The 23,214-nt window shown below is 44.3% G+C and overlaps 1 protein-coding gene across 2 annotated transcripts in view; it reads right to left on the bottom strand.

Annotated features, from left to right (window-relative positions):
* The window catches only part of INSR (insulin receptor), a 45,275-nt gene extending 22,335 nt beyond the window's left edge, over positions 1 to 22,940 (bottom strand). Inside the window, exons 1-2 of one of the 2 annotated variants that reach the window (XM_008936476.1) lie at positions 22,883 to 22,940; positions 18,754 to 19,305 (exon numbers count right to left, since the gene is read on the bottom strand). In XM_008936476.1, the coding sequence (XP_008934724.1) occupies positions 18,754 to 19,294 (541 nt within the window). In that variant the 5' untranslated portion in view covers positions 19,295 to 19,305; positions 22,883 to 22,940. Of the gene's footprint in view, positions 1 to 18,753; positions 19,306 to 22,882 lie in introns of those variants that run through there. The other variant, XM_008936475.1, reaches the window with a different exon arrangement.
* Positions 22,941 to 23,214: the final 274 nt, after the last annotated feature.

Genomic DNA, 23,214 nt, shown 5'->3' with positions numbered 1-23,214 from the left:
GGACCACACTGAATAGGTTTGTGCTGACCCAGGGCACCTCATTACCCCTTCGTCATCGAGGTCTGCAGCCTCCCCTAAAGCACTGGCCCATGTGGACTGGCCTCTTAGCAATGAGATGGCCCTTTTGGGAGCTGTGGCATGCTCTGGTACAGAGTGAAGAGGCCCAGGGTACACTGAGACATAGCATCTGCACAGCCCCAGCCTCTGGTTACTGCTGCAGGGCTTTTAACAATGCAGTGCCCCCATTTCAGCATGGGGGAAAAGAGCCCATCCCCTTCATTCCTCACAGAAGAGGAGAGAGTCAAAAGGGAATTTCATAAATCCCGGTTAGAGACAACGGAACCCCTCTTCTGGGGCAGGGGCAGAAGTCACAACCCCGTCCCATAAAAGCTGCTGCAGAAAAAGGTGCTTCAGCACTAGAGCAAAGCTGTTCATCACAGCCAGGGACCTTCTTCATCAGATCTCTACAAACAGGACTTTTAAAATCCCTGTCCCAAACAAACAGCATAATGCTGAACTATTCTGCCCTGGATGGGGGGAGAGATGGAGCTGACACAGAGGTTCAAACCTGTTGTTCCAGGGTTGAATAAATATTTAACTAGCTAGAGTGGCTCCAAAGACTTAGGAAACAATGCATTTTACAAACCTTTCTGATTATAGATTCAAACTGACATTTCTTCATGCTGCTGAGGCCCAGCTGGGGGGGACAAAAGGCAGCAGAGTCAGCGCAAAGGAATTTCTACCTCGGTGGATCGCTCCCGCTGGTTCACCACCTCCCTGTGCTCCAGGTGGAAACAAAACACACTGATACCGTAAACACGTTCCTGAGCCAACCCTTGGGAGGTTACCCCTCCCGAGGAACCCACGAGATCCATATTTAACAGGCAAGTCAATTAAGCATTAAGCTGTTCAGCTAACAAACATGGTTTATCTGAATATTGAAGCATGATTGGAAATATCTGTGTCAGGTCTCGCTGTCTGGTAACAAAACAGCAGCAAATTGTCACAAAGAGAGGAAAAGGATAAAAATCACTCAGGGGAAGTTTTGCCTTTCCTTTGGGATTCTCTGCTGCTGGGTGGGTTTGAATAGTGATGTCCTGAGTGGAGCACTCAAACGAACAGTGCTTTGGGTATGATAAAAGGTGTAAAAAAGGAAGAAATTCTAAACCAGACGAATGAACGTCAAGACACTGCACATGCACTCTGCAGGGACAGTGCTCCCCTGTAGCTTTGGGACCGATTTGTCATGAATCGACGTGATCCTTCTACTGCCCTGTCCACGTGAACGTGGGTCAGCAGAGGCAGCCCAGGCCACCACGGGTCCTCTCAGCCCACCGGGGCCACCAGCCGCGGCCCAGTGCGAGCCACTCCTCTCGGCCACCGGCAAGAAGCAGCCTCGCCTGGCAGCCTGGGATCCTGTCTCACGAATCACACAAGCTGGGTTTTGATGACAGCCGCGGCAATGAGGAGGCTCCAGATCCAAAGAAGTCCAGGACAGAAAACAACTGCGGCAGGAGAACCGCCCTCAACCTCAGCCAATGCGTTTGCAGCCTGGGCAGGGAGGCATCCAACCCTCCAACCCTCCAGCCCTCCGCTATCTGCCGGGGCAAACGCCTTAACCCCTTCTCAGCCGCCCCACAGAGGCGCCCCACGAGCCCTCCACTGCGGCCCCAAACGCCCCAGGCTGCTGCCACCCCAGAGGGCCCGCGGGGCTCTTCTCACAGCGGGCGTTCTGCTCGCCAGGCGTATTTATAACCCAGGAGGAAAACAGGGAGGGAGCCAGGACGAAGCCGGCTCCGGGAGAGCTGAAAAAGGCTGGTTTTGGCCACGCTGCCATCGCTGGCTGCCAGGCCTCGGGGCAGTGTAACGTTAGAGGCCGCGCACACGCGTAGAATCCAAAGCCAGAGTCGCACAGAAACAGTATCGGAGAGCTCGGCGCTTCCCTCTGGTTTTCCCTCTTACTGTAAATGGCTGCAGGACCTGTCACAGAAATTTATCCAAGAATAGTCTCACACACAACTAATCACACTTGAGTTACAGTTGCAGCAGGAACCGTAATTTAATTTCCTAACCGCACAGTCGCCATAACGACCTCTGCAGAGAGGGGTTCTTGGGGTTCTAAACAAAAACAAAATCGAGAAGGGGGGAAAATAAAAAGGAAACCCAAGGACTAATCGCCCCCGGCAGCAGCTCCCCCGAGTGTGTTGCAAGCATGTGATCTTAATTTAGCATGGCAGCGTTTGTGCTTGTTTCCTGAAGTTCTGCGAGTGCTGAGCAGCGGCGCTGCTATTGAAAGCCACGTGAATAGTAAAATTCTGTATTAAATCATGGTATGTGTACACAGCATTTTGTATTTGATCACTCTTCCTTCAAAATTAACTCATTCTCTGCCTGTCAAGAAGACTCCAAATTTAGGAAGTCATTAAGCAGTGTTAATTACAGGGTTCTAGAACAATTTTTAGCCATAATGAAATTTTTAATATTTTTCAGTCATAATCATCCATTTTCTTGTGAGCATTTGACCTGAACATGTCAAGGTAACACCCAGTCTGAGCTCATTAACTTACTGTAAGGTTGAAAAAGCTAATAAAAATTAAATAAAACAGTGTCTTTCTATAATCAAAACCCCCACACCAGAGTGGGTTGGCAGAGGGCTGCTGCAAGACAGAGAACATGCTGCCCACCCTTCTGCACTGCAGCTCGTGTCCTTCAATTATTTCATGTCACCGAGACCAGAGAGGCAGAAACCTAAACCCTAGACCTCACCAGCAGCCTGGGCTGCACGGGGCAAACTGCTCCCAGGGCGTTACGATGGCAGCGATGTGCCTGGAAGAACATGGTTAGAGAGGTTTGGACTGTAAAAGGCACAAGGACTTATGTCTGCCTTGGTGGCTACCAACAGTAGCTCTTCCAGACCTTCCCGAATCTACAATATTAATGGAGAAACTAGGACAGAACAAGAAAAATCAGATGTTAACACAATTCTACAAAAAACCTACAGCCTGACACTGGCTGTAGTTATCAAGCAAAATTCAGGAAATATCACAAACTGTTCAAGCAAACTTTGTGTCACTTATTCACAGTGCTCAACCACTCTTCCCAACATTTAGCCCAGCGCCAAAGACGCCCAAGGAACAACCCTCCCAAAAGGCATCGACTCAAATGCTGTTATCCACACACAGGATTTCAGTTCTTAGCACCAAGTCGGGAAGGAGCAAGCGCCAAATAAATTCAAGGTTTTACAATCAGCACTAAAATTAAAGTGTTATTTATAAAATAAGATATTACAGTACATAATGCCACGACCCCACTGAACTGGGAGTTGGGAACGTTAGGAGGTCCTTATGTACACAGGAACAGATAAAATTAACTGCAGGTGCCTCCCTTCCCATAGACAGTGACTTCCAAAAACAACACACTGTTACTAAAACGTAAAGGAAACTCTTCCCACTGACATTTCTCAGGACAACGTTACACTTCTTATCTCCTCTATCAGTAAGGATAAGAAAAAACTTGTTTTGCCTCCCAACCCTTTCACAAGTTACGTGCTGATCTGGAGCTACAGGGAATGTCTCAGTTATTCCAGAATGGGAGCAGTGCCATTTGCAGACTCCGGGTATTCGGCCACTTCCCAGCCAAGAACAGCCGCCGCAGCGACGACCCACGGAGATGCTGGAACTGCTGGGGGACCTGTCAGGATCAGCCAATGTGAGTTTCTAAAAGATAAAAGGGTTTGGAGTCGTGTGCCACCTTGTCCAGGGGCGATAATGGGGGATATGGAGGTCTGTGAAAGAAGTTGGTGAATGGAGATAGGAGGAAAGGTTGAGCTCTGGTGTTGAAAAGCACGGATAAAGGGAGAACTCGCTCCAAACGGGGCCTCTTCCATGCCAACCTTCTGCTCTTCAGACTGTGGAGTAACCTATTATCTCCTGCACTACACCTGCTGGTGGAGGACTTCTCTGGAAATACAGAACTTTACTCATATGTGAATTACGCCGAAGAATACAGAAAACTTCCTAAGAGGAACCCACATATATATGTGTACACACATATACACACATTTGTATTTAGATCACATAAAAATGTGTTTATAGATAAGTCATCTCAATATGCTGAAGCCTGGAGGAAGTCATCAGCTGCAATGGGTCCACAAGGCCTTTGGCCACTCGCTCCTCATCTTCTCCAGAAGTTACAACCTGTGCAGATGAGCTCCTCCAGCTGCCACACCACGGACACAAGGCAGGACCCGAGCCCCTCGTACAAAGCACGACTTCAGATTCAATGACTCACCTCTGGAGTTAGTGACAGCTCAACTATCAGCTCTTCGTTTTGGTGACAGGACAAACTTCAGCTAGGAGAGTCCTTCACCTTCTCCCATTGAACCTTCAGGACAGGCTCTCACTTCACAGGTCTCCTAGACCCTTCTGTTTCTGGAAGGTTTACACTCCTGCTCTCCTCGGTCACTCCAACTACTTACAGGCAGAAGTGGATGCCTCCCACTCCAGTACATCTAATACTGCCCAGATAAAATAAAGATCAAAGAAACATTTTCCTTTTGTGCATTTTAAGCAGGGCATTGTGGTGTTTACCCATGGCAGCAAGCCCCTTACAAACTGAACTTAACAAAGCAAAGCTGTAAAACATCTCTCTCTGATGAAAGCTAGGGGACAAAGCTAAAAAAATAATAATTAAAAACCTAAAACTGAAGACTAGGTTTGTTTGCATTCTCCTAGGACCTTTCAATCAAGTTGATTCCCCAAGCAGGTAAAAACAACTTGCAGAAATCTGGCTCGTGTGTTGGCAATCAAGCTCAAAATACCAAAACAGGGAGTTTGATTTGAAAACACAGCAGCACTGTTCACAAGTGTCACAAAGTGCACACAAGGATAGCGACGAGAAGTTGTAAATACTTTACCTAGTGCCTACAACACTGCTGTTGTGCCCTTCTCTGGCAGGCAGATCAAACCTGCTCCTTGTACTTTGTGTTCAAAATTACACGGGAGCTTAGCACAGCGTAAGGGATCAGAAAAAAACACCAGCCTCTGCCTGCTTGTTTTTCTTTAAAATGCAGCCCCAAAATTGACACATCTTCAGGCAAAACCTGGAGTCCCCTGCCAGGTATCACCAAGTATAACGCCCCATACAAATCGATAGTGACTCCAGGCTTTGCTACTGTCAGTGCCTTTGATGGCTTATAATTGGAGAAGATTAAGAAGCCACCACACTGACTCCTACCCTTCAGGTACCTCAGGATTCGGAGACCAGAAGTTTCCAAGCCTCAGTCCTTCTGATGGCAATGTGCAAAAGAGCCACTAAGTGAAATCTGCCTCCCTGTAAAAAAGGGCAGAAATGTTCAGCACACCTAACCATGGAGAACGTGGAGATTTGTAAGTAGTTCATTTTCAAGTAGTCTGGACATCAGCCACCTCATACTGTACTTGATTCTGTACATCAGAACAGGTGTTTTGTAACTTAGACCAAGACCAGAACCTTTCAACTTAATCTGGGGACTTTTTCTGTGAAGCTTTGCTCATTGCTCTACCCACAGTTATGAGGGTGTTTTTCTGTTGTTATGGTTTGTTAAATTTCAATCCTTATTACAACCTAAGGATTTCGTTTTATCATTCAGTGGCTGACACGCCACCTGGGAGCCTCATGAAAGCATCACGTTAATATTTAACTACATATTACTCTTTCTGATGTACATCATCTTGCAAACATCCCTGTCCACTTTAACCTACTCCCATCAAGCCTGCTCACTCACACTGCAGTCCCAGGAGACCCAAGGGAATCACAGTGAACTGGTCCAGGCAGCCACGGGTGTCCTAAAAATCAGTGTAATTGCATGTCAAGTCTCTATCCACACGCTGTATTTCGAGTGCAGATCTCCACTCTCTGAGGCAGCAGGATGTGAACCAGCTCCCTCTCAATCCACTGACCGTAGCAGCAGTGCTGGGGGCAAGATTCTCATCAGGCTAATTTATTTCATAGTGATTGGCAGCACGGACTGAGCAGAATAAGAAGTCAACAGCTTAGTGCTGAGTGAGAGATGATGTTGCACCAGGACAAGCCATAAAAGAGAAGTACAGGGGCTGGCATCTGCCCTGCTGAGAAAGAGAGACAAGTGGGGATACGCAGAAGTGCTTCAATGGGCTAAGAACAAAGTCCAACTCATTTTTCCAAACATAGATCTAAGACAAGCTACTTTTACCTACAAACCCTGCCCTGAAAATGAGGAGCGATACGATCAAAGCACGAGGTGAAATGCCTAACCTTTGCTTTCTGCAGAGATAACAGCAGGATAAGATTGCTTTTCTCAAGGCCACAGGGAAGGATGTTGTAGTAAACAAGGCATGAAAGAATGAAAGCCAAGTTGACACGTTCAGCTCTGTGGGGATAAGGAAGATTGCATTTGAGATACGTTATGTGAAAAGATGCATAAAGTGTAAGCAGGACACACAGAATAACAGCAAATCTACACCAAAGAGGACGTAGAGTTTAGAGCAGATCCAAAAGCGGAGCCGTCCGTAGAAAGGTAACGGCGGAAGTATAAGATTAACCACAAAGAGATTAAGCTGATAACTAATGATCTACACAGAAATGTCAGACAGAGGTTAAGATTTTAATCTGCACAGATTTCACGGCATACTCATGAACTGTAAACAGAGACACTGAAACTGAATTTGGGTTGTGGAGGAACAGACTGAAAAGAAGCAGAAAGAAAGAAGGCCCTTAACTTATTCCAACCCCCCCCTTCCTGCCTCACCTCCCAGAGAGGTGATACCAGATCTATTTCCCATGTAAATGCATCCAAACCTAAATATTGTAAAGCCTGTCTTCCAGTAATTTAATCAGTGTCATGGTTTTCCCTGAACCTACAATCATTTTTTACATATTTGAACTGTGGACAGGCAAAACGTATGCGGTATCTCGTTACGAGGCATACTGGTATCAAATGCATAGATTATATACACCCAGATAATATTCTCTCAACTATTCCAGTCATTTTGGCCTCCTCAGCTCATGCCCACTAATTTACACACCCTTCTCTCTTTGCCCAAAGCTGTAAGTGTGCTCTCCTCAGTTTATTTCTAGGTATAAGAATTTACTTGGCAGTACTGAAATAGATACTGTTTGCTTGCAGTCCCAGAGCCAAGCAGTTGAGACCTCTCTAAGAAATGTATTTTTATTTACTACTTGCCCTCATCATCTTCTGCATACCAGCAATACTCATTTTCAAGTAATTCAACGTACACTCATCTGGGGCCTTGCACAAACAATCCAGCTCAGCTCTATCCAGACCTGCTGGATCCATCATCTCCTTAATGCCTTCTCATTACAAATATACTGATCCCTACAGTTTTTGATCTGTAGGATGAGTGTCGTGCCACATCACTCTGCTTCCCTAATCAGATGAGAAATTATAGAAATGACCAAAGGCCACACAAATACAACTGTAAGGAAAAACAAATGGCTCTAGATTAGTACAAAAACCATTCACTGCATTGCACAAGCCACCCGTAGAGACTATTCATCTATTTCTCCTTGTAAATTATGCAAGAGAAAGTTGTAATCTGAAGGAATTTAATCCCAAACACGTGCCATCCCAACGAGGAGAGGCCAACAACAAGAGAACTGAAACTTCTGAAAGTACTGAAGGAAATTTTGGATTCTCAATCTTTTTCTGCAACAGTTAATGGTCCCAACTGTCAGCTGCCAGAATGGTAAAAACTCTTTTTTATTTCATACCTCTGCTGTGGTAAACTCTTAAAATAAAACCAGCCATCAGTGAAATCACTGTTCAATAATAAGGAAGTACAGTAGTAGCAAAAGTCTCATTATCTGCCCGTTAAACTGTGCTGGGCCACGGAGAGGAACAGGATCTGCTTACACAACACGAGCTGAACTGGGCAGGAGTGCCACGGGTCCTGAAACCCTTCAGCTTCTGGCTCTTTATCAGCACCGAGTCCAGATAGGGTCTAATCACCAGCTACCATCAGCATTGTCCATCTCAGAGCAATTAAGACTATTCAGAGCTGGTCTAAGTGGTGCAGTAGCGTGAGCAGCAACACCTGCCTATCCCTAAATGGGGTAATTAGTGGTGAGGGGGGAGCTTATGGAAATAATCTTACAATGGGGAGAGTCCTCTGGGAGGAAAAAACAATAATCACAGAAACCAGCATTGTCTAGCAATTTTTTTTCAAGCAACCTGAAGCTGTATCAGTCTCCCCAGGGACAAAGAGTCTTTTTCTTAAGCAAACTACAGGGGTTTCAAATCTCAGCACAGAGCTGCTGTTATGGAAAACAGCCTTCAACTGGAAGGGAGCCGAAGTTTTCGAGATGCTGCCCAGTCCACCCACAAGCCCATGGCCAGATCAAATGCTTTACCTAAGGCACTTCTGACCGTTGTTTGTCTAAACCCATCCTAGTTCCATTCTGCCTTAAGGCTCTTTCTGCTTTTGCTGTACTGAAGTTCATTAAGCCCAGCTCCTCAGCAGGTCGCTCTGATCAGCTCCGCCTTACAGAGAGGGGCACAGAACCACCCAAGAGGCCGGTGCCAGTGCTGGGAAGAGCTCCGTGGTACCCAAGCCCACATCCAGCCCACGAGCCTCTCCAAAATACTTAGTACAGACAGTACATTGCTGAGTCTTCTTCAGCCTCAAAGCAAAGCTCGTGCTGGAAACCGTGTCACCTCCAATTAGGCTCTGGGTGGATGGATGTGTTACTGCAGCAGTTAGTCACCAGCAAATCTGGGCACTGAGAGACCTAAAGCGTGTCTGAAAAACACAATCTGGAGGAGTTCTTGTTATCACAGATTAGAGAGTGTGGAAAAACAACATGCTCTTCCCCAGTACTGATCAACAACAGCTCCTCCTTCACCAGCAGAGCCATGCAAAACACAGGGACGTTTTCCTTATCACACCCACCAAATTCACACACTGTACAGGCTCAAAGGAGAACATTTCATATTCCCCAGAACCAAACTGATGTTTGATGCCACTACCTAGTTCTAACAGACTTGCAGACTAGAAACTTGATACCGAAACTTGATACCTAAGCACTGAAAGAGCAGCCAAATGCTATACAAATTATTTAAGCAGCCCTGGAGATAAGGTTATTGGCGTGTGGAAGAGAAGCCTAAGGAAAGGGAATATACTCATGACAGCTCTTTTGCTACTTTAATAATTGTAGAAACCTGCCGATGAGAAGCTGTTGCAGATAAAGCACCAGCTTCCACATAAATGCTTTTCATTAATCTCCAGGTAAGAGCTAATGCATGTTACACCTTCCCCTCTGCCAGAAACACAGAGCGTGCAGATTCCCTGCACTACAAAAATCCAGATGAATTCCCTGTGCCTAAAATCCACAGAATTGAATGAACAGAGAGAGTCTATTGAGCTTTAAAGGCTTCGCTTCAAATAGAGTTTGAAAACAAAAGCCTTATTCCTTTAAGTCATGTTAAGGCTCCACTGGGCGAGACTTTCAGACAGTCAGACATCACACCGAGGAGCTCCATTTCCTCTCTGGCTTTTGGGAGCTTTTCAGGGGTACTTACAAGGGAACTCTTGGACTCATTCATCCTGAACTGAAGCCGTGTAAACACATCCAGTGCGATCACAGCCTTATTTCAGAAAGATGACACTCACAAAAGAATAAAGACCAGAAAAAACAAGTCCTGTTTGTTTTATTAAATCACTGCTGTCAGGCTTTCACTACCTGTAGAATTGGTTTGTCTTTGCAGAAAAGACAACAAAACCATTTGTCAGATACTCAAATTTTAATGAATGCTTTTCTTGCTTGCGAAGAACTGAAATCCTTGTGGTGCTGTAATGCAGCATGGATGGTTGATGAAGTTTAAAATGGTAACAGAAAGGTGCTCAGTTGTCCTGTGACCTCTGCAGCATCACACGTGCCTTGCTCCTAGGAAACTCAATATGCTGCTGAAGCTTCCTGCATCACTCCTAGGACTGTCCAACTGCCTGCAACAGCACAGCAGGGTTCAAGCCCACCTTCAAGGGCAAGTGTTCTTTACATACTTTCTTGACCATAAAAAGCTGTCAATACAACAGTAAATTTTCACGTGGCGTGTGAAGTTTCTGTGTGAGAGATTTCCAGAGGCTCAATTCAGAGCAGCAGCTGGAACTTTGAGTTTTTTTGCCACAGGTTGCTCATTAAAATCTCAGTCACTATTTTCAGATATTCCTGAACAAACAACTCAGAAGCTAACGGCATCTCACTCACCTTATCCGAGGTGAAGCTGCCAAATTCAGCAGCTCTCCCACAGACACCAAATTACCCTTCCCTTGAACATGCAGCATCAGACTTGGCCCTTTTCACATCAATAGGTGAAAAACCAGCCACCACAGGGACAGCCCCATTTTGTGCTAAAGAGAACCAAGAGGAGCACAAAGAACCCAACATCCAGCAACCTTAGATGGTACTGCTGCTCTGTCTGCCATTATTTCCTCTGATCTCTGACAAGCTTCTTAGCTAAGTTGCCTTAACTATGAGTATTGACTGAAAACCCATCAGTCTCTCCCTGTAACTCCAGCTCAAGCTCAGCTCATCATGTCAGAGCCCTGAAATTCCAGTGTGGCCACATACCAGCAGCAGTTCTGTAGGAGTTCCAGGTGACCAGTAAGATCTGAACATCTCCAGAAGCCTTCAAACTGCTCAGAAAAAGAAAAGATTGGAGGGGTTCTATAAACAGATCAATGAAATTCCCCTTCCCCAACTCAAAACGAACTTGCAAATGTTACAGTCTTCATCAGCTCAATCTTGCTACATACCTGAAATAGCCTGAGTTGCCATTACAACAGAGCAGCGTTTCTTGGTTCTTGGAAAATGGCACCTCTAACCTGATCCACATCATCAAAATAATTATTCATTTTTCTGGAGTGCACCAAAGTGATGGCAGCGAAACCACAAACAGCCCTCAGCTCTTTAAACTACAAAGATTAATCCCAGCATTCTGTGGAATACTATTCTAACTGGACTTGCCAGCTCTGTCGTGTGTTTTCCTTCAAAACATCTTCCTCAGAGCCTTCAGCCTCTCAAGGTGCCCAGGAGGCAGCTTCTGGTCAGGAAAACAGGAAAAGTGCATTCTCAAACTAAGGGATTCACACTGGGTGTACTGAGCTAGGAGGTCCATGTGAATACAGAGCATCCTCTTGCCCTGTCTGTGGCCTTCTTCTCCACAGCAATTCTTCCCCTATTTTAAAGATGTGGAGATGTGGTAGTGAGAGACATGGTTTAGTGGTCATCTGGCAGTGCTGGGTTAACAGCTGAACTCGATCTTGAAGGTCTTTTCCCATCAAAAACTGGCCTTCTCTTCCACAGCAATTCTTCCCCTGTTTTAAAGATGTGGAGATGTGGTAGTGAGTGACATGGTTTAGTGGTCACCTGGCAGTGCTGGGTTAACAGCTGAACTCAATCTTGAAGGTCTCTTCCCATCAAAAACATTCTATGAAGAAGGGAATTCCACATCTGAAAACTTTTTGGACCTGAGCAGGTGCTGAGCACCCTGCCCCCTTTTTTCAGTTCATTTAGACACAGATTCACCAGGAAGCCAGCCTCAAATGAAAACATTAAACTCACTCAGCCAACATTTAAGCCCTACACAGAGCCAAAGTGAGTTCTCTGTTTGTTTTAAATGTCACAAGCCAAAATAAAAGCAACGCTGATGGCTCTCAAGCTATGTCAGCCCCCCTCAACACCCTCATCTAAAAAATCTAGATAAAGATGATGAACACACACAGTTGTAATCTACAGAATTTCAGCAGCAGAGCTGCAGCCTGCTGCTTTGAACACTTCCACGATGCCAGCCACAAACTTGGGATCAAAGCAACAACTGAAATAACTACAGGCACGTACCAAGCAGCCCAGCCACTGCCAGGACCTCCCACAGCCTCCCCCTCCCCCAAATTTTTATTTCTCAGCTAGCCAACAGTCATAATTAAGGAGCATAAACATCCCAGCAAGTTCATTCACACGGCTGCAATAGGAACTCACACACAATTATGGGATATAATTGGGAGGCATGATCATTGAACTTTTAACCAGCTATTGTTACAATCTGAGAGGAGGGTTAGTGTCGCTTCCTCCAGGACACAGTTGGTGATTCACCAGCTCTGCAATTAATCAAAAGGTCCTGAAATCCCCAACCTTTCAGTCAGAAACAATCTTTACACTGGTCACACCTGGGGGGGTTTTGACCTTTTTTGTGTTTTCTTTTGTGGTGCTTTTTAATTATTCTTTTTTAACCACAAAATTTATTTACAAAGCAATCCATGTCAAATCCAGCTCCTGATAGAGGAAGATGTTTCAGAGAGCTTTGCCAAGTGACACATTTTGGTTGGGCTTCTCACACAGGCTGAATACACATCTTTGTATGGACTCAGCAGTTCCAATCCCTTCAAAGCCTTTTACAGCAAAGGTTTCCAGCTCCTTCACCATAAAATAAAAGAACGTTATGCCATCATAAACAGCTTCCATTTATTTTGCTCTGCCTGCTTAAAGACAGGAAGGAGCATCAGAATTGTGTTTGATTTAGAATATTTCTATAATTAGTTAAATTTTTTCAGGTTTAAAATACAGAGTCATTGTTCTGCCTTCATTAAGGAGGGCTGAAGGGAGGAAAACCTACAGGATATGTATGCTGGCTAATTCTTTATCTCCACTTACAGCACCAAAGCTGCCCCACCACTCAGAAGGCTTTGCTCTGAATGAACCAAGTCTCCTCCTCCTTGAGCAAACTCATCACAGCAAGTGAACCATTTGCAGCTCTCCCATTCATGCATTACTAACACACATTAACTCTGTTGATCAGTATTTCAGTGGGTTGGGTTTTGTTTTTTCTTTTAACATTCTGTGACTTCCTGCTTCTACATCCATGCCCAGACAACAGCATTTTCCAGCAGATGTGTCTGCCAAGTGCAGTCAGTCTGCTCTATTTTACCTAACAAGGGGTAGTGCAGGTTCCCCTGTGGAAGCAAATAAGGTAAGTTGGAACTTTTCTTTCCTGAAGCACCCTTGGCACGCCACCCTTGGAAATCACAAGGAGTCAGGAAGATCCAACAGACCTTCAAACATCTTCCAGTAATGTTTGTGCTGAACGACTACACATTAAACTCTCAGCCTCCTCAACTCACTTAAATAAGTGTTTTGGGGAATGGGTTAATGGTGAAAGAATTAAAATGACAACTTGGACCAAACAAGATGAAAACTTTTCTTATTTTCAGCATTTCAGCAGCAAAATAACTCATTCTCATTTTTAACTAATCAAAAAGCATTGCCTTTACAAGAAATCTGTACAGAAATGAAAGGATCTTAACTTTGGGAAGAATTCTCTCTATTTACTGATTATTAACTGTTGGATGAGCTGGGATTAGTTCTTGTTCAAATGCTCTAAAGACAGACCAGACAGAGGCTTCTGTCTAAAGTACTGGTCAGGAATTGGGGCAAGGGAATAAAACGTTCAAGTCCCCTGCATTTAAGTAAAGGTGCAGCAGTGAAGAAGCTGAAGAAAAAAAATGTGGCGAGACCACGGGAGCAAGGTACACATGTTGAAATCCTACAGTCCTGTGAGAAGAAAAACTAACGGGATGCTTCCTCAGAGCCCAAACATTTGATGTTTTTCAAGTAAGGAGTACGCTCTAATTTGTACGGAGTGATTGTTTCCACCCCTTTTCCACCAGTTCTAGGCTGTATCACACCACCAAGCACCATAAATCTCTTAACTACCCTTAATGAGCTAAAGTGAATTAGTTTAGGATGTCTAGCCTGTTTGCAAGCATCACAACAGCCCCAACCACAAGCACCACACACACTCACTAAAGCCGTCGCTTGGCAAGGTTCAGAACAGACGCCCCAGTGAGATTATCGGGTGTCAACTTCCATCTGGCATTTGTCAGAGCTAAAGGGAAAAAAAAAAGGCAGTTCTTATCAGATCTCCAAATAAAAGGAGCACTTCCACTTCATGTGGCAGCAACTGGAAAAATTTCTTTTGTGTTTGAAGTTTTAAAAATATCTTGCCCTTGAGGTTGGCTAAGTCTGCGCAGTGCTCCGAGACCCCTTTCCCATACAAAGGTAATAAAACCAAGCTCATGGTTACAGAAATTCCCAGCACATAAAAATTACAGGAAGTTGTTGCTAAGTAATATTTCTACCTAAGTAAACATCACAAAATGTTTCCCACACACACCTCTGAACTTTGTTATTCAAACCTGCCTTGAAGATGTTCAGAGTTGCAGAATTTCTTTTGGCACCGGTCTCTTTAAAAACACTCGGTGCTGTTTCTCAGCAGCTGAAAGACATTCAGGCTGAGCAGTGCTTTCCAGGGGCCTCCTCGTGTTGCCTGCACTAGGAAAGAAAGCAAGCTCCTAAAGCAGTTCCTTACCTGTCTCCCACCTGTCCCAGAATTTTCCCCGGATGAATCACAGCAAAATTAATGAGACACTCTGCTGTATCCCAGACCTGCTTCCCCAACCTCATTAAAAATCTAGAGAAACATTATTATTTCCATACAGTATCTTTCTTTAGCAGCTTCTCTGTGTCACCTACTCCAGCCTGTCATCCCTTCTGCCAGCTGCTTTACCATCCTCTTCAACTGACCCAAATGGCTTCATACACTTTCCGTTTTGCTTTCCCCAAGTTCAGTATTTTGCAACAAATTCCAGATTGCACTAACTGAGAGACACGACTTTTGCTTTCATCACATAAAGCAAGAGAATAGATTGAAAAAAGAGTCTGTCCATCAACCTAAAACAGCCCACACTCTTAACTCCAGTTTCCTGGTAGTGTGAAGTCCCAAGATCAAGAGGGTAACAGACTCCTACAAAGATTTCATGTCCAGGATGACAGGAGAACTTGAATTTCACCATATCCTGTAAGGAACAGAGCCTGTATTTCATACATCCACCCTTGTACTCCAGGAATGCAGCCTTTCAATAGTCACTGACTGATACTGCAGATCATTTTCCTGGTCATTTTTACTTGACCATGCCACTTTTCCTTCCTATTACCTCACTCCACCTCCAGCTGACCCAATATGCAAGTAAAAGGCTGAACCTGCCTTAAAATTTCTGTCAGAACCATCAGACAGCTTCAAATGAAGTATGGACAGAGAAGAACTGGCTGCAAAGAGAACTGGCAGGAAATCCCATTTCAGAGGGAATTGTTCCTTCCCCAAGTGCAGTGACAGACATATAGCATTATTACAAAAAAAAAAGTGGGAAAAAATGCAAAATATGAAAATCATGTTTGGCAGATCTAGACTGAGGTCTAGGACGTGGCATTTCCAGCATTTTTGTTGTCTGCATTCTTCAGCATAGACACTCTCTGCATGAATGTCCTGCACTGAACCAAGAACCATGTTTTTTAGGCAATAAAAGCAGTATGTATGTAAAAACAACTTTATAAAAATGTGGGCTGAAAAGGTACAAAACCTCCAGAACAGGAACAGCACTTGGCTGCCACGAACAGCATAAGGCTAGACCCAAATTCCAAACAGACTACATATTTCCCTCCCTTCCTACCCAAAATATAACATGAGTTGGCCTTAACTGAACTGACTTGCTTTTCACACCAACACAAGTCATTTAGAAAACAGTAAAGAAAACTTTCAGGAGACACATCCCTGCCAATCTCAATCTATGGTACATCCACCTACACATCTTTGCACTCAGACACAGATTCCTCTATACTGCAACTGTTTTTTCAAAGCGTGCAGCTGCCCACAAATCATTTCAGTTCCTCCCAACCGGTTTCATCCACAACCTCCACTCTAATGTCTGTGAGATCTTCTACTTTGTTGTCTTGAGCATGTTATCACCAACTGAAAAAATTTCTGGGCTGGAGTTATAGCTGCAGAGATGATTCAGAGACTTGGATGCGTGCCTCAGAGATAATTATACGCTATAACTGAAAGTTAGTTTTGGAATTAACTGGGATATCTTATGCTGATTAAAACAAAGAAGTACCAACGACGGCTGATCAATGGGAGATGTGGCAGGGATAATGTGGAGGAAGCCACCAGAGACAGGCAGGGGCAGGTCAGGGACTGCTGTGGAGGAGATGGTGACACCCAGGACCCCACTCCAGCCCCGACCACTACCACCTCCCCACTCCAAGACCTTTCTGCAGCATCTTCCAGCCTTCCCACTCAAACTTCTTGCCCATTTCCTAATTTTCTCCAGCAAGAGTCAGAGCTTAGCAGGCTGGAAGCGCTTGTCAGCTTGGGACTTGTCTCTGTCCATTGAGACACACTCTGTAACATCAAAACAATCAACATTTACACATTCTTTAAGGATTTTTTTTTCCATAACAGCAAACAAAATACTCCAGCCAGCAGTCCCAGGGCAGCAGTGCTATCAGGTCAGACAAAAAACTTCCCATCAAGCAGGAGATTCTACACCAAGTTTTATACAACAAACTAGGGGCAGAAATAACCTGCATTAAAACAAACACCCCACAAACCCAAACATCCCCAAGGAGATCACACTGAAATTGCTTCATTTCACTCCAGAACTGGTTAAAAGGCAAAGAGAAAAAAACAGAGGAGGAAAATACACTTAAAAGCAGAGAGATGGGCAACTTCAGCACAGCATTAGCTGCTGAAGATTCCCAGATAAGCTGCAAAAGCAGAGAGGGAAAGATTTCACAGCATTAATACTCTCAGTACTGGGAGCTGCCACGAGGCTCTTCAGGCTAAGGAAAGCCAAAGTACAATTCACACAAGCTCTTAATAATCTTGACAAAACAATTACACACGCTAAGGACACGTTGTGGCTGGCACGAGAACAGAGAACACAGCGACTCCATCAACAGGTTCACTGGAGAAATGTCCCTTAATCTCAACCACAGTCACTGTGCTGCAAGTCTCACAGCTACTCAAAAAACTCTAAGCTGTTAAAACAACTTTAAAATATACAGACAGGTGTCACGAGGCACAATATAATACAGACACCAGCTCGTTGAGAACACGAGCTACCTAAAAAATAAAAAGTCCAAATCTTTGCATTCAAAACAAAGATTAAGTGGTTCTCAAACTGCATACCAGTTAGAGCCCAAATACGTGGGAGCATTGCTTTGAATCTTCTACGAGGAACACAGAAAGCCAGATGGGAGCACCTGTATAGACTGACTCTTGAAACCATTTTCAAATTCAAATTTCAACTTCAAATTCAAATCAAGTGGACTGGGCAGCCTGGCTTCCTTTGGTAACTGAGCCAAGACAGAGTGTGATACTGCACAGGTAGCCTCCAACAAATTTAACTGCACGTGTAATGAGAGGCTCAGGAGCACAGGTTTCAGTCCCAATGGCTAAAATCATTACATTCCTACAGGATTCATGGAAATGAGCAGCCATATAGAGGAGAGAAACCACACATCCCAGCCTGCTGCAGCACAGCCCCAGAAAATTCACAGGAATGAAGGACTTTATGAACAGTCTCACCACAGAAACAGTTTCAGTTAGATATTTAACCTTATGAAATAGATGAAAACATAAACCACGAATGTATAAGAAACTAGGTTTCAGCACTGATTGTAGTTATATACCAAAAGTGCTTTAAAACCTTATTTTCCTGTTTAAGAAAGAAACATGTATCCACACTTGCATTGTCTTGCTCGTAGTATTACCCAGTTATTCTGGAAACAAAAAATAACCACCTTCTTTAAAAAGAAGCTGGATGATTTTGGGGTAAGGAGTAGCAGAGGGGAAACCACATTAAATTCATTAGTCTGTGCATGCTGGTAGGAATTCCTTCTCCAGTTTGGCACTTAGCACTCAGAATTGCCCTTTAAAGCTTGGCAGGAATTCCTCTCCAGCCCGCAAGTTTCCTAATTTCGTCTCAAGACACATGGCTTCATTTGGATGCACGACCTCCAAAAAGACAACTTTAAACATGTCAGTTTTACCTCAGTTCACTTTGCTCCCCATCACAGTCAGATTTAAGTAAATACATAATTAAAACTAAACTGAAGCTCAGTTCCAAGTTTGGAAAACACGAATTCGTATGAAATTAACAGCGACCCCAACACAGTTGAAGAACTGGAGCTCAGGGGTTGTAGCAGCAGCTCAATTCTGGCTACACATTCTCCCCTGAACCAAACCCCAGGCTCAAAGCCCAGCTGGCTCTGAGCCCTGTTATTTCACCCTCCCCAGGACTCCTGCTACGGGCAACCCCCATCCAGGTCCTCCCTCCTCCTGCTCCTTTTCCCTCAGGTCTGACTTTGCCTCCAGATTCTTACTCTGTGCAAATGTTGCTCACTCATCCACGTACTCCATCTAATAGCAGGAAAAGAGTAAAAATGGAATCATACCTTTCCAGAGTCAGTTTTATTCCATAAAGACTTTTCCCCACCGTTCTGCTTCCACCTTCTGCAGCCTGTCAGTCAATCTGGGCTTTTAATCCCCTGTCAAAGCCCCACCAGAGCTACTAATACCACTAACTATTATACAAGATACCAGTGACACTCACAGTCTGTTAGACTTGCGTGCAGCAGGCAGCCCCTAACTTCCCAGAGAAACCAAACACAACATTTATGGAGACATGATTCACATCGGTCAAAGAACTGCCACAGCAGCCCCATCTCAAAGGTCACCTTTTCACTTAATATTCCCAAAAGCAAGGTTCAAAACTGACCTGTGCTTAAAGGTAGCAATTAATAGGTACCCATTAGCCTTCCCCAGACCTGACAGGTTACAGAGTGACAGCAAATCAGAGGTCACCCATCACGCTGCAGACTCACCTCTCTGGCAGCGATCGTGGGTCCAGCAGCGCTCGATGAAGATGCCATTTATCACAGTAGGTGGACAGTTGCTCTTCCCTTTCACAGTTCCTGGACACACATCTCCACACTCTTCTTTGTCGTCCTTGTTGGCCACGATGTAATTGTCTTCTACAGAATCCAAAATCCTTGACCAGTCAATGGTGGACAGGTAACATAACTCATTGTTCTTCTCAATCCGCACCGCACCTCGAGTGATGTTCATCAGGTTGTAGAGACCAATCTCCTTCAGATGAACCATCTCAAAAATGACTAGAGCATAGTTAAAAAACAGACGAGTTCCTCGAATCACAGTCAGGTTGGGGAAGAGTCCCTTTAAACTCTCCAGGCCATACACACGAAAAAGCAGCAAGTAGTCTGTGATCATGGTCAGCTTAGGGAAGCTGAGCTCACGGAAATCTTCGGGCTTGGTTTTAAACATCAGCAGTATCTGCAAGTGGCCCTCGATCACCGTGCAGTTCTCCAGCATGTTCAGCCGGGTCAGATTGTTGCGTATGTCCATGCTCCTGCAAACTGCAAGGCAAAGAACAAAGTTATTAGCTCAGAACAGATAATTGGTTTAGTTTTTTAAATGCGCGGTTTCGTCCGACCACATCCTCACCTACAGAATTCCCAACCAAGTCTGTGTCAGTGCCACACGTTTCAAGGGTTAAGAAATACTCCGTGGGGAACATTCCCTCCTATATGGTTACACAACAAGACTGAAAGAGCATTTTATTATTTATTTCTTCTCCTGCCATCTTGAGTTTCTGGGTATTACCTCTAGCACGAGTGCAGTTGAACACCAGCCCTCCGACGTCACTTGGCATTTAGAAAAGTAAGAGCTGTCTGTGCAACAGAGTCTGTTTTCTTTAGATAGTTGCCAGTGACACACCTACCTCATCTCAGATTGTGCAATTAATGCCAGGGGATTAGAGGAAGTCATTTAGAATGGTTGCAGGGAGGGGGAAGATAGGACAAGAATAATGGCTGGGAAATGGTAGTGCTTTGGAAGAGAGATGAAAAACCTGGAAATACACACAGAGGAGCTCAGCCTCCTCTCCTGCCCAGACTTTGTGGACAGGAGTAATTTACTACACCAGTAATTTTTGCCCTAAGCATTCTTTTCAGATTAGGTGTTTGGGTTTTTTTGTTATTGTTTTCTCAAGGTTGCAAATCTCCCTGCCTGGACGACCTGGACAGTTTATTTAGTAGAAGCAGTAAGCCAAAGAACTGGCAAAGTGAACAATTAACATGAAGCATAAATTAGGAAGTAAACAGAATAAAATTAATCCAGGCACCACCAAGAGGAAAAGATAGAAAGAAAACAGTTTGAACAGGGGAATATTTCCTTAAAACTCTAAGCACAGGTAAGAAATCAAGAAGGAAATTTAGAGCCCCACATCTGTGTAGTGTAACAAAAGCCCCTTTTAAAACCAAAGTTCATAGAAATATACAGCCAGACCCTAATGTCCAAGGGAGGAGCCTGTGGAAAGAGAAGCCTGCCCAGCAATACAGGGGTGCAAACCAGACCTTTCCTTGTCCTGTCTGGGTGGATTCTTTTATAATTTGGGGTTTTTAAGACTGCATCCACTTCAGGGATTCTCACTTTTGCCTACAGCTGAGCCAGCTCCCCTTAAAAATGAAAAGCACAAGATCTTTACCCTTTTTGTCACTGTACGTAAGGCTCACCAATTATAAAATCACCACCTCACAGCTTTAAAACATCACCCAGCAATAATCAGGCCTCACAAAACTGATAGAGACAGATGTTTAACAGTTATGATGGTCTGACTCCTCATGTGTTTACACAGACCACTGCTGTGTGGGTTAAAAATAAATTCTATGCAAATGTCTGAATGATTATTCAAAAAACTTGCTCCACTGCAATACAAAAAAAGTAATAATTTGGCAATACTAATAGAGGATCTGGAGCAATGTTATTGCCCAATGGGACTTTTTGGCACTGTATCCAAGTCGTTTCATAAATTGCTTTCTGGAAGAAAAAGTCAATGCACACAGTGCCTCAAAGACCAAGGATGTACTTTCTAGAAGTGGGGAAGGAAATGTAGTGACCAGCTAGCAACCACTTCGTTGCTCCATGAAGAAGTGCAGCTAAACTGGAAGCAAGCTGAAAGCTGTCATGGTGCACACCTCAGCTGTGGGCTAAAGGAACTGGGACAGCAACAGATTCTGTTTAAGTACTCTAAATACTTATTTTAAACAATTAAGACAGGTATTTCCAAGGAAGCAGGTGTGTGACAGGATAGGTCAGTGGTTTCTTCATGAAAGCAGAAACAGCAGGAGGACAGAGACAACTCAAACACTGAAATTCCATGTGCAAGTCACCAGTGCAGTGAGAACTATTGGATAAATTCAAAATCCAGCACCTTGGTTCTTATTTACTGCTTGCTGAGCACCCAGGCAATACACAGCACGCTGAGTGCTCACCACCAGCTGCTGGATGACAGTCCTACCCAGAGCAATGTCAATGTACACAGCTCACCTTAAGGGAAAGGGAAGGGGAAAAAATACAGCTTAACTCTACAGAGTAAGAGTAACTTTCAAGAGCAGAAGCTCTAGGCTTTTATTGTGGCTCAAGGCCACATAATGCATCTATAAACTAAGCATAATTACCTGAGTCTTTCATCATTTTGACTAGAATTGGGTAATTCCCTAGGAACTGGCCACAAGCTGGCCCCTAGACAACCCCGTACACCACAGAGCTACCCCTGCTCAGCTCCAGGGAAGGAGAAGACAGCAACACTTGAGCGTGGAGGAAAAGAACTGCAGTTTGGTACAGTCAGGACAAAGTCCTCCAAGGGCTGTGGCTGCACTTCAGCCTACAGAAATCTTCCTATCCCCCAGTGACAAAGGAACCAGGTTTGCAGGAGCTATGCTGGGTGGGCAGCTGCTGCCTCAGCCCCACACCACGCTGCAGAGGGAGGGTGCCAAGCACCCAGGAAAATCATGACCCCATTTGGCCAAGGAACAGATACTCATCCAGCAAGGCTTCACAGAGAGCATTCTCTGCCTCTCTCTACCAACAGCCCAACCCTCTGCACTCCCACAGCTCACAGCACACACCATTTTCCTGCATACTCAAAAGAAGTGAAATTACAGTGCTGTGTATCCAACCCACACCACTGCAGGCTTTGAGAGACCACTATTAGCACAAGTAGTGCTGCTCCTGGTCCAAACAGCCAGAAAGCTGCTCAGAGATCTTCCTATCTCCTCCAAAAATGCAACGACCTAAACATCCACACAGGGTATGAACCTGTCTTCCCTTCAGCTCTCCCCATCCTGAAACGTATCCCCACTGGAGGTCATGGAGGAGGAGATCAAAGCCCAAGACAGCCAAATTTGGAGCAGGGCTATTAAGAAAGGTCTGCTGAAGCTGAACCTAAAACAAGACAGGTGAGGCTTGGAAGTAAACAGCAAAGCCTCTGAAGAGTTAAACCATCATATGAAGAGTTGGAAGAACTTCCACAATCCATCGTAACTATTTTTGCATTTTTCACTAGTTCTGAACTCTGATCCAGAATGTATTATTTTTAATGAGTGCTGCCCATGAAAACCAGACAGGAGATTCCACACACTCTGGCAAACCAGGACATGACCCCAGTTACTCAAACTCTGCTGCTTTCAAAGCTGAGCCACAGCAATGTCACAAACCAGCACATTGTCTGCGCTGAACGGGTTTCAACACTGGAGCCTTCTGCACAAGTCCTTGTAACAGAAGGCAACCTATAGAGACTCAGGAAGAATTTAAAGCAAAGTAGAGGTTTGTTTCTGGAAGAAACAATTGAATAAAAGACTAAGGTAACTGCAAATATCCAAAGGTTAAAAGGGTTTATACTGATTTTTCCACACGTAGAGAAAAATCACACCTAAGAATTATTGTTCGTGTTCTATTTCAGTTTAGCTTTTAAGTGGCAAACACCACCATGGCACATGAGCTCCTCTTTTTACCACCTCAAGCATCAAAGAGAACAATAAGGAGTTAAGAATATCTTTTTTGAAAAGATATTTTTTTGTTGGAGGGTTCTCAATCTTTCAATCTTTTCAGGCTTTTGAATTCTGTTCAGCAGTTTGGAGCTTCTGTTCATGCAGTAGCTGCGTAAGTCACCCCATAAATTTATTGTTACCAAGACAACAAGAAGCAATTTTAAGCACAGTAATAAGTGTTTTTCCACAGCTTCTCTCGATAGTATTTCTTCTGCAGGGAGTGAGGAATTAATCAACAATTCAGTATGAAGGCTAGGCAGGTTTGATCCCAGAAGAAGGAGAGCAAAGCTGAGCAGTCAATTATAATACAGACAACTTGGTTTCAAAAACATATAAATCACCTTTCAGGAAAATAAAAATCTCAAACTGATTCTCCAGTAGTAGCCCCAAAGCTATTGCTGTTCAAACAACTGGCAAAATCCCTGCTAAACATAA

This window comes from Merops nubicus, unplaced genomic scaffold (assembly GCF_000691845.1).
Source record: "Merops nubicus isolate BGI_N331 unplaced genomic scaffold, ASM69184v1 scaffold5553, whole genome shotgun sequence".
NCBI classification, from domain to species: domain Eukaryota; kingdom Metazoa; phylum Chordata; class Aves; order Coraciiformes; family Meropidae; genus Merops; species Merops nubicus.
This window is presented reverse-complemented; position numbering and strand designations above follow the sequence as displayed.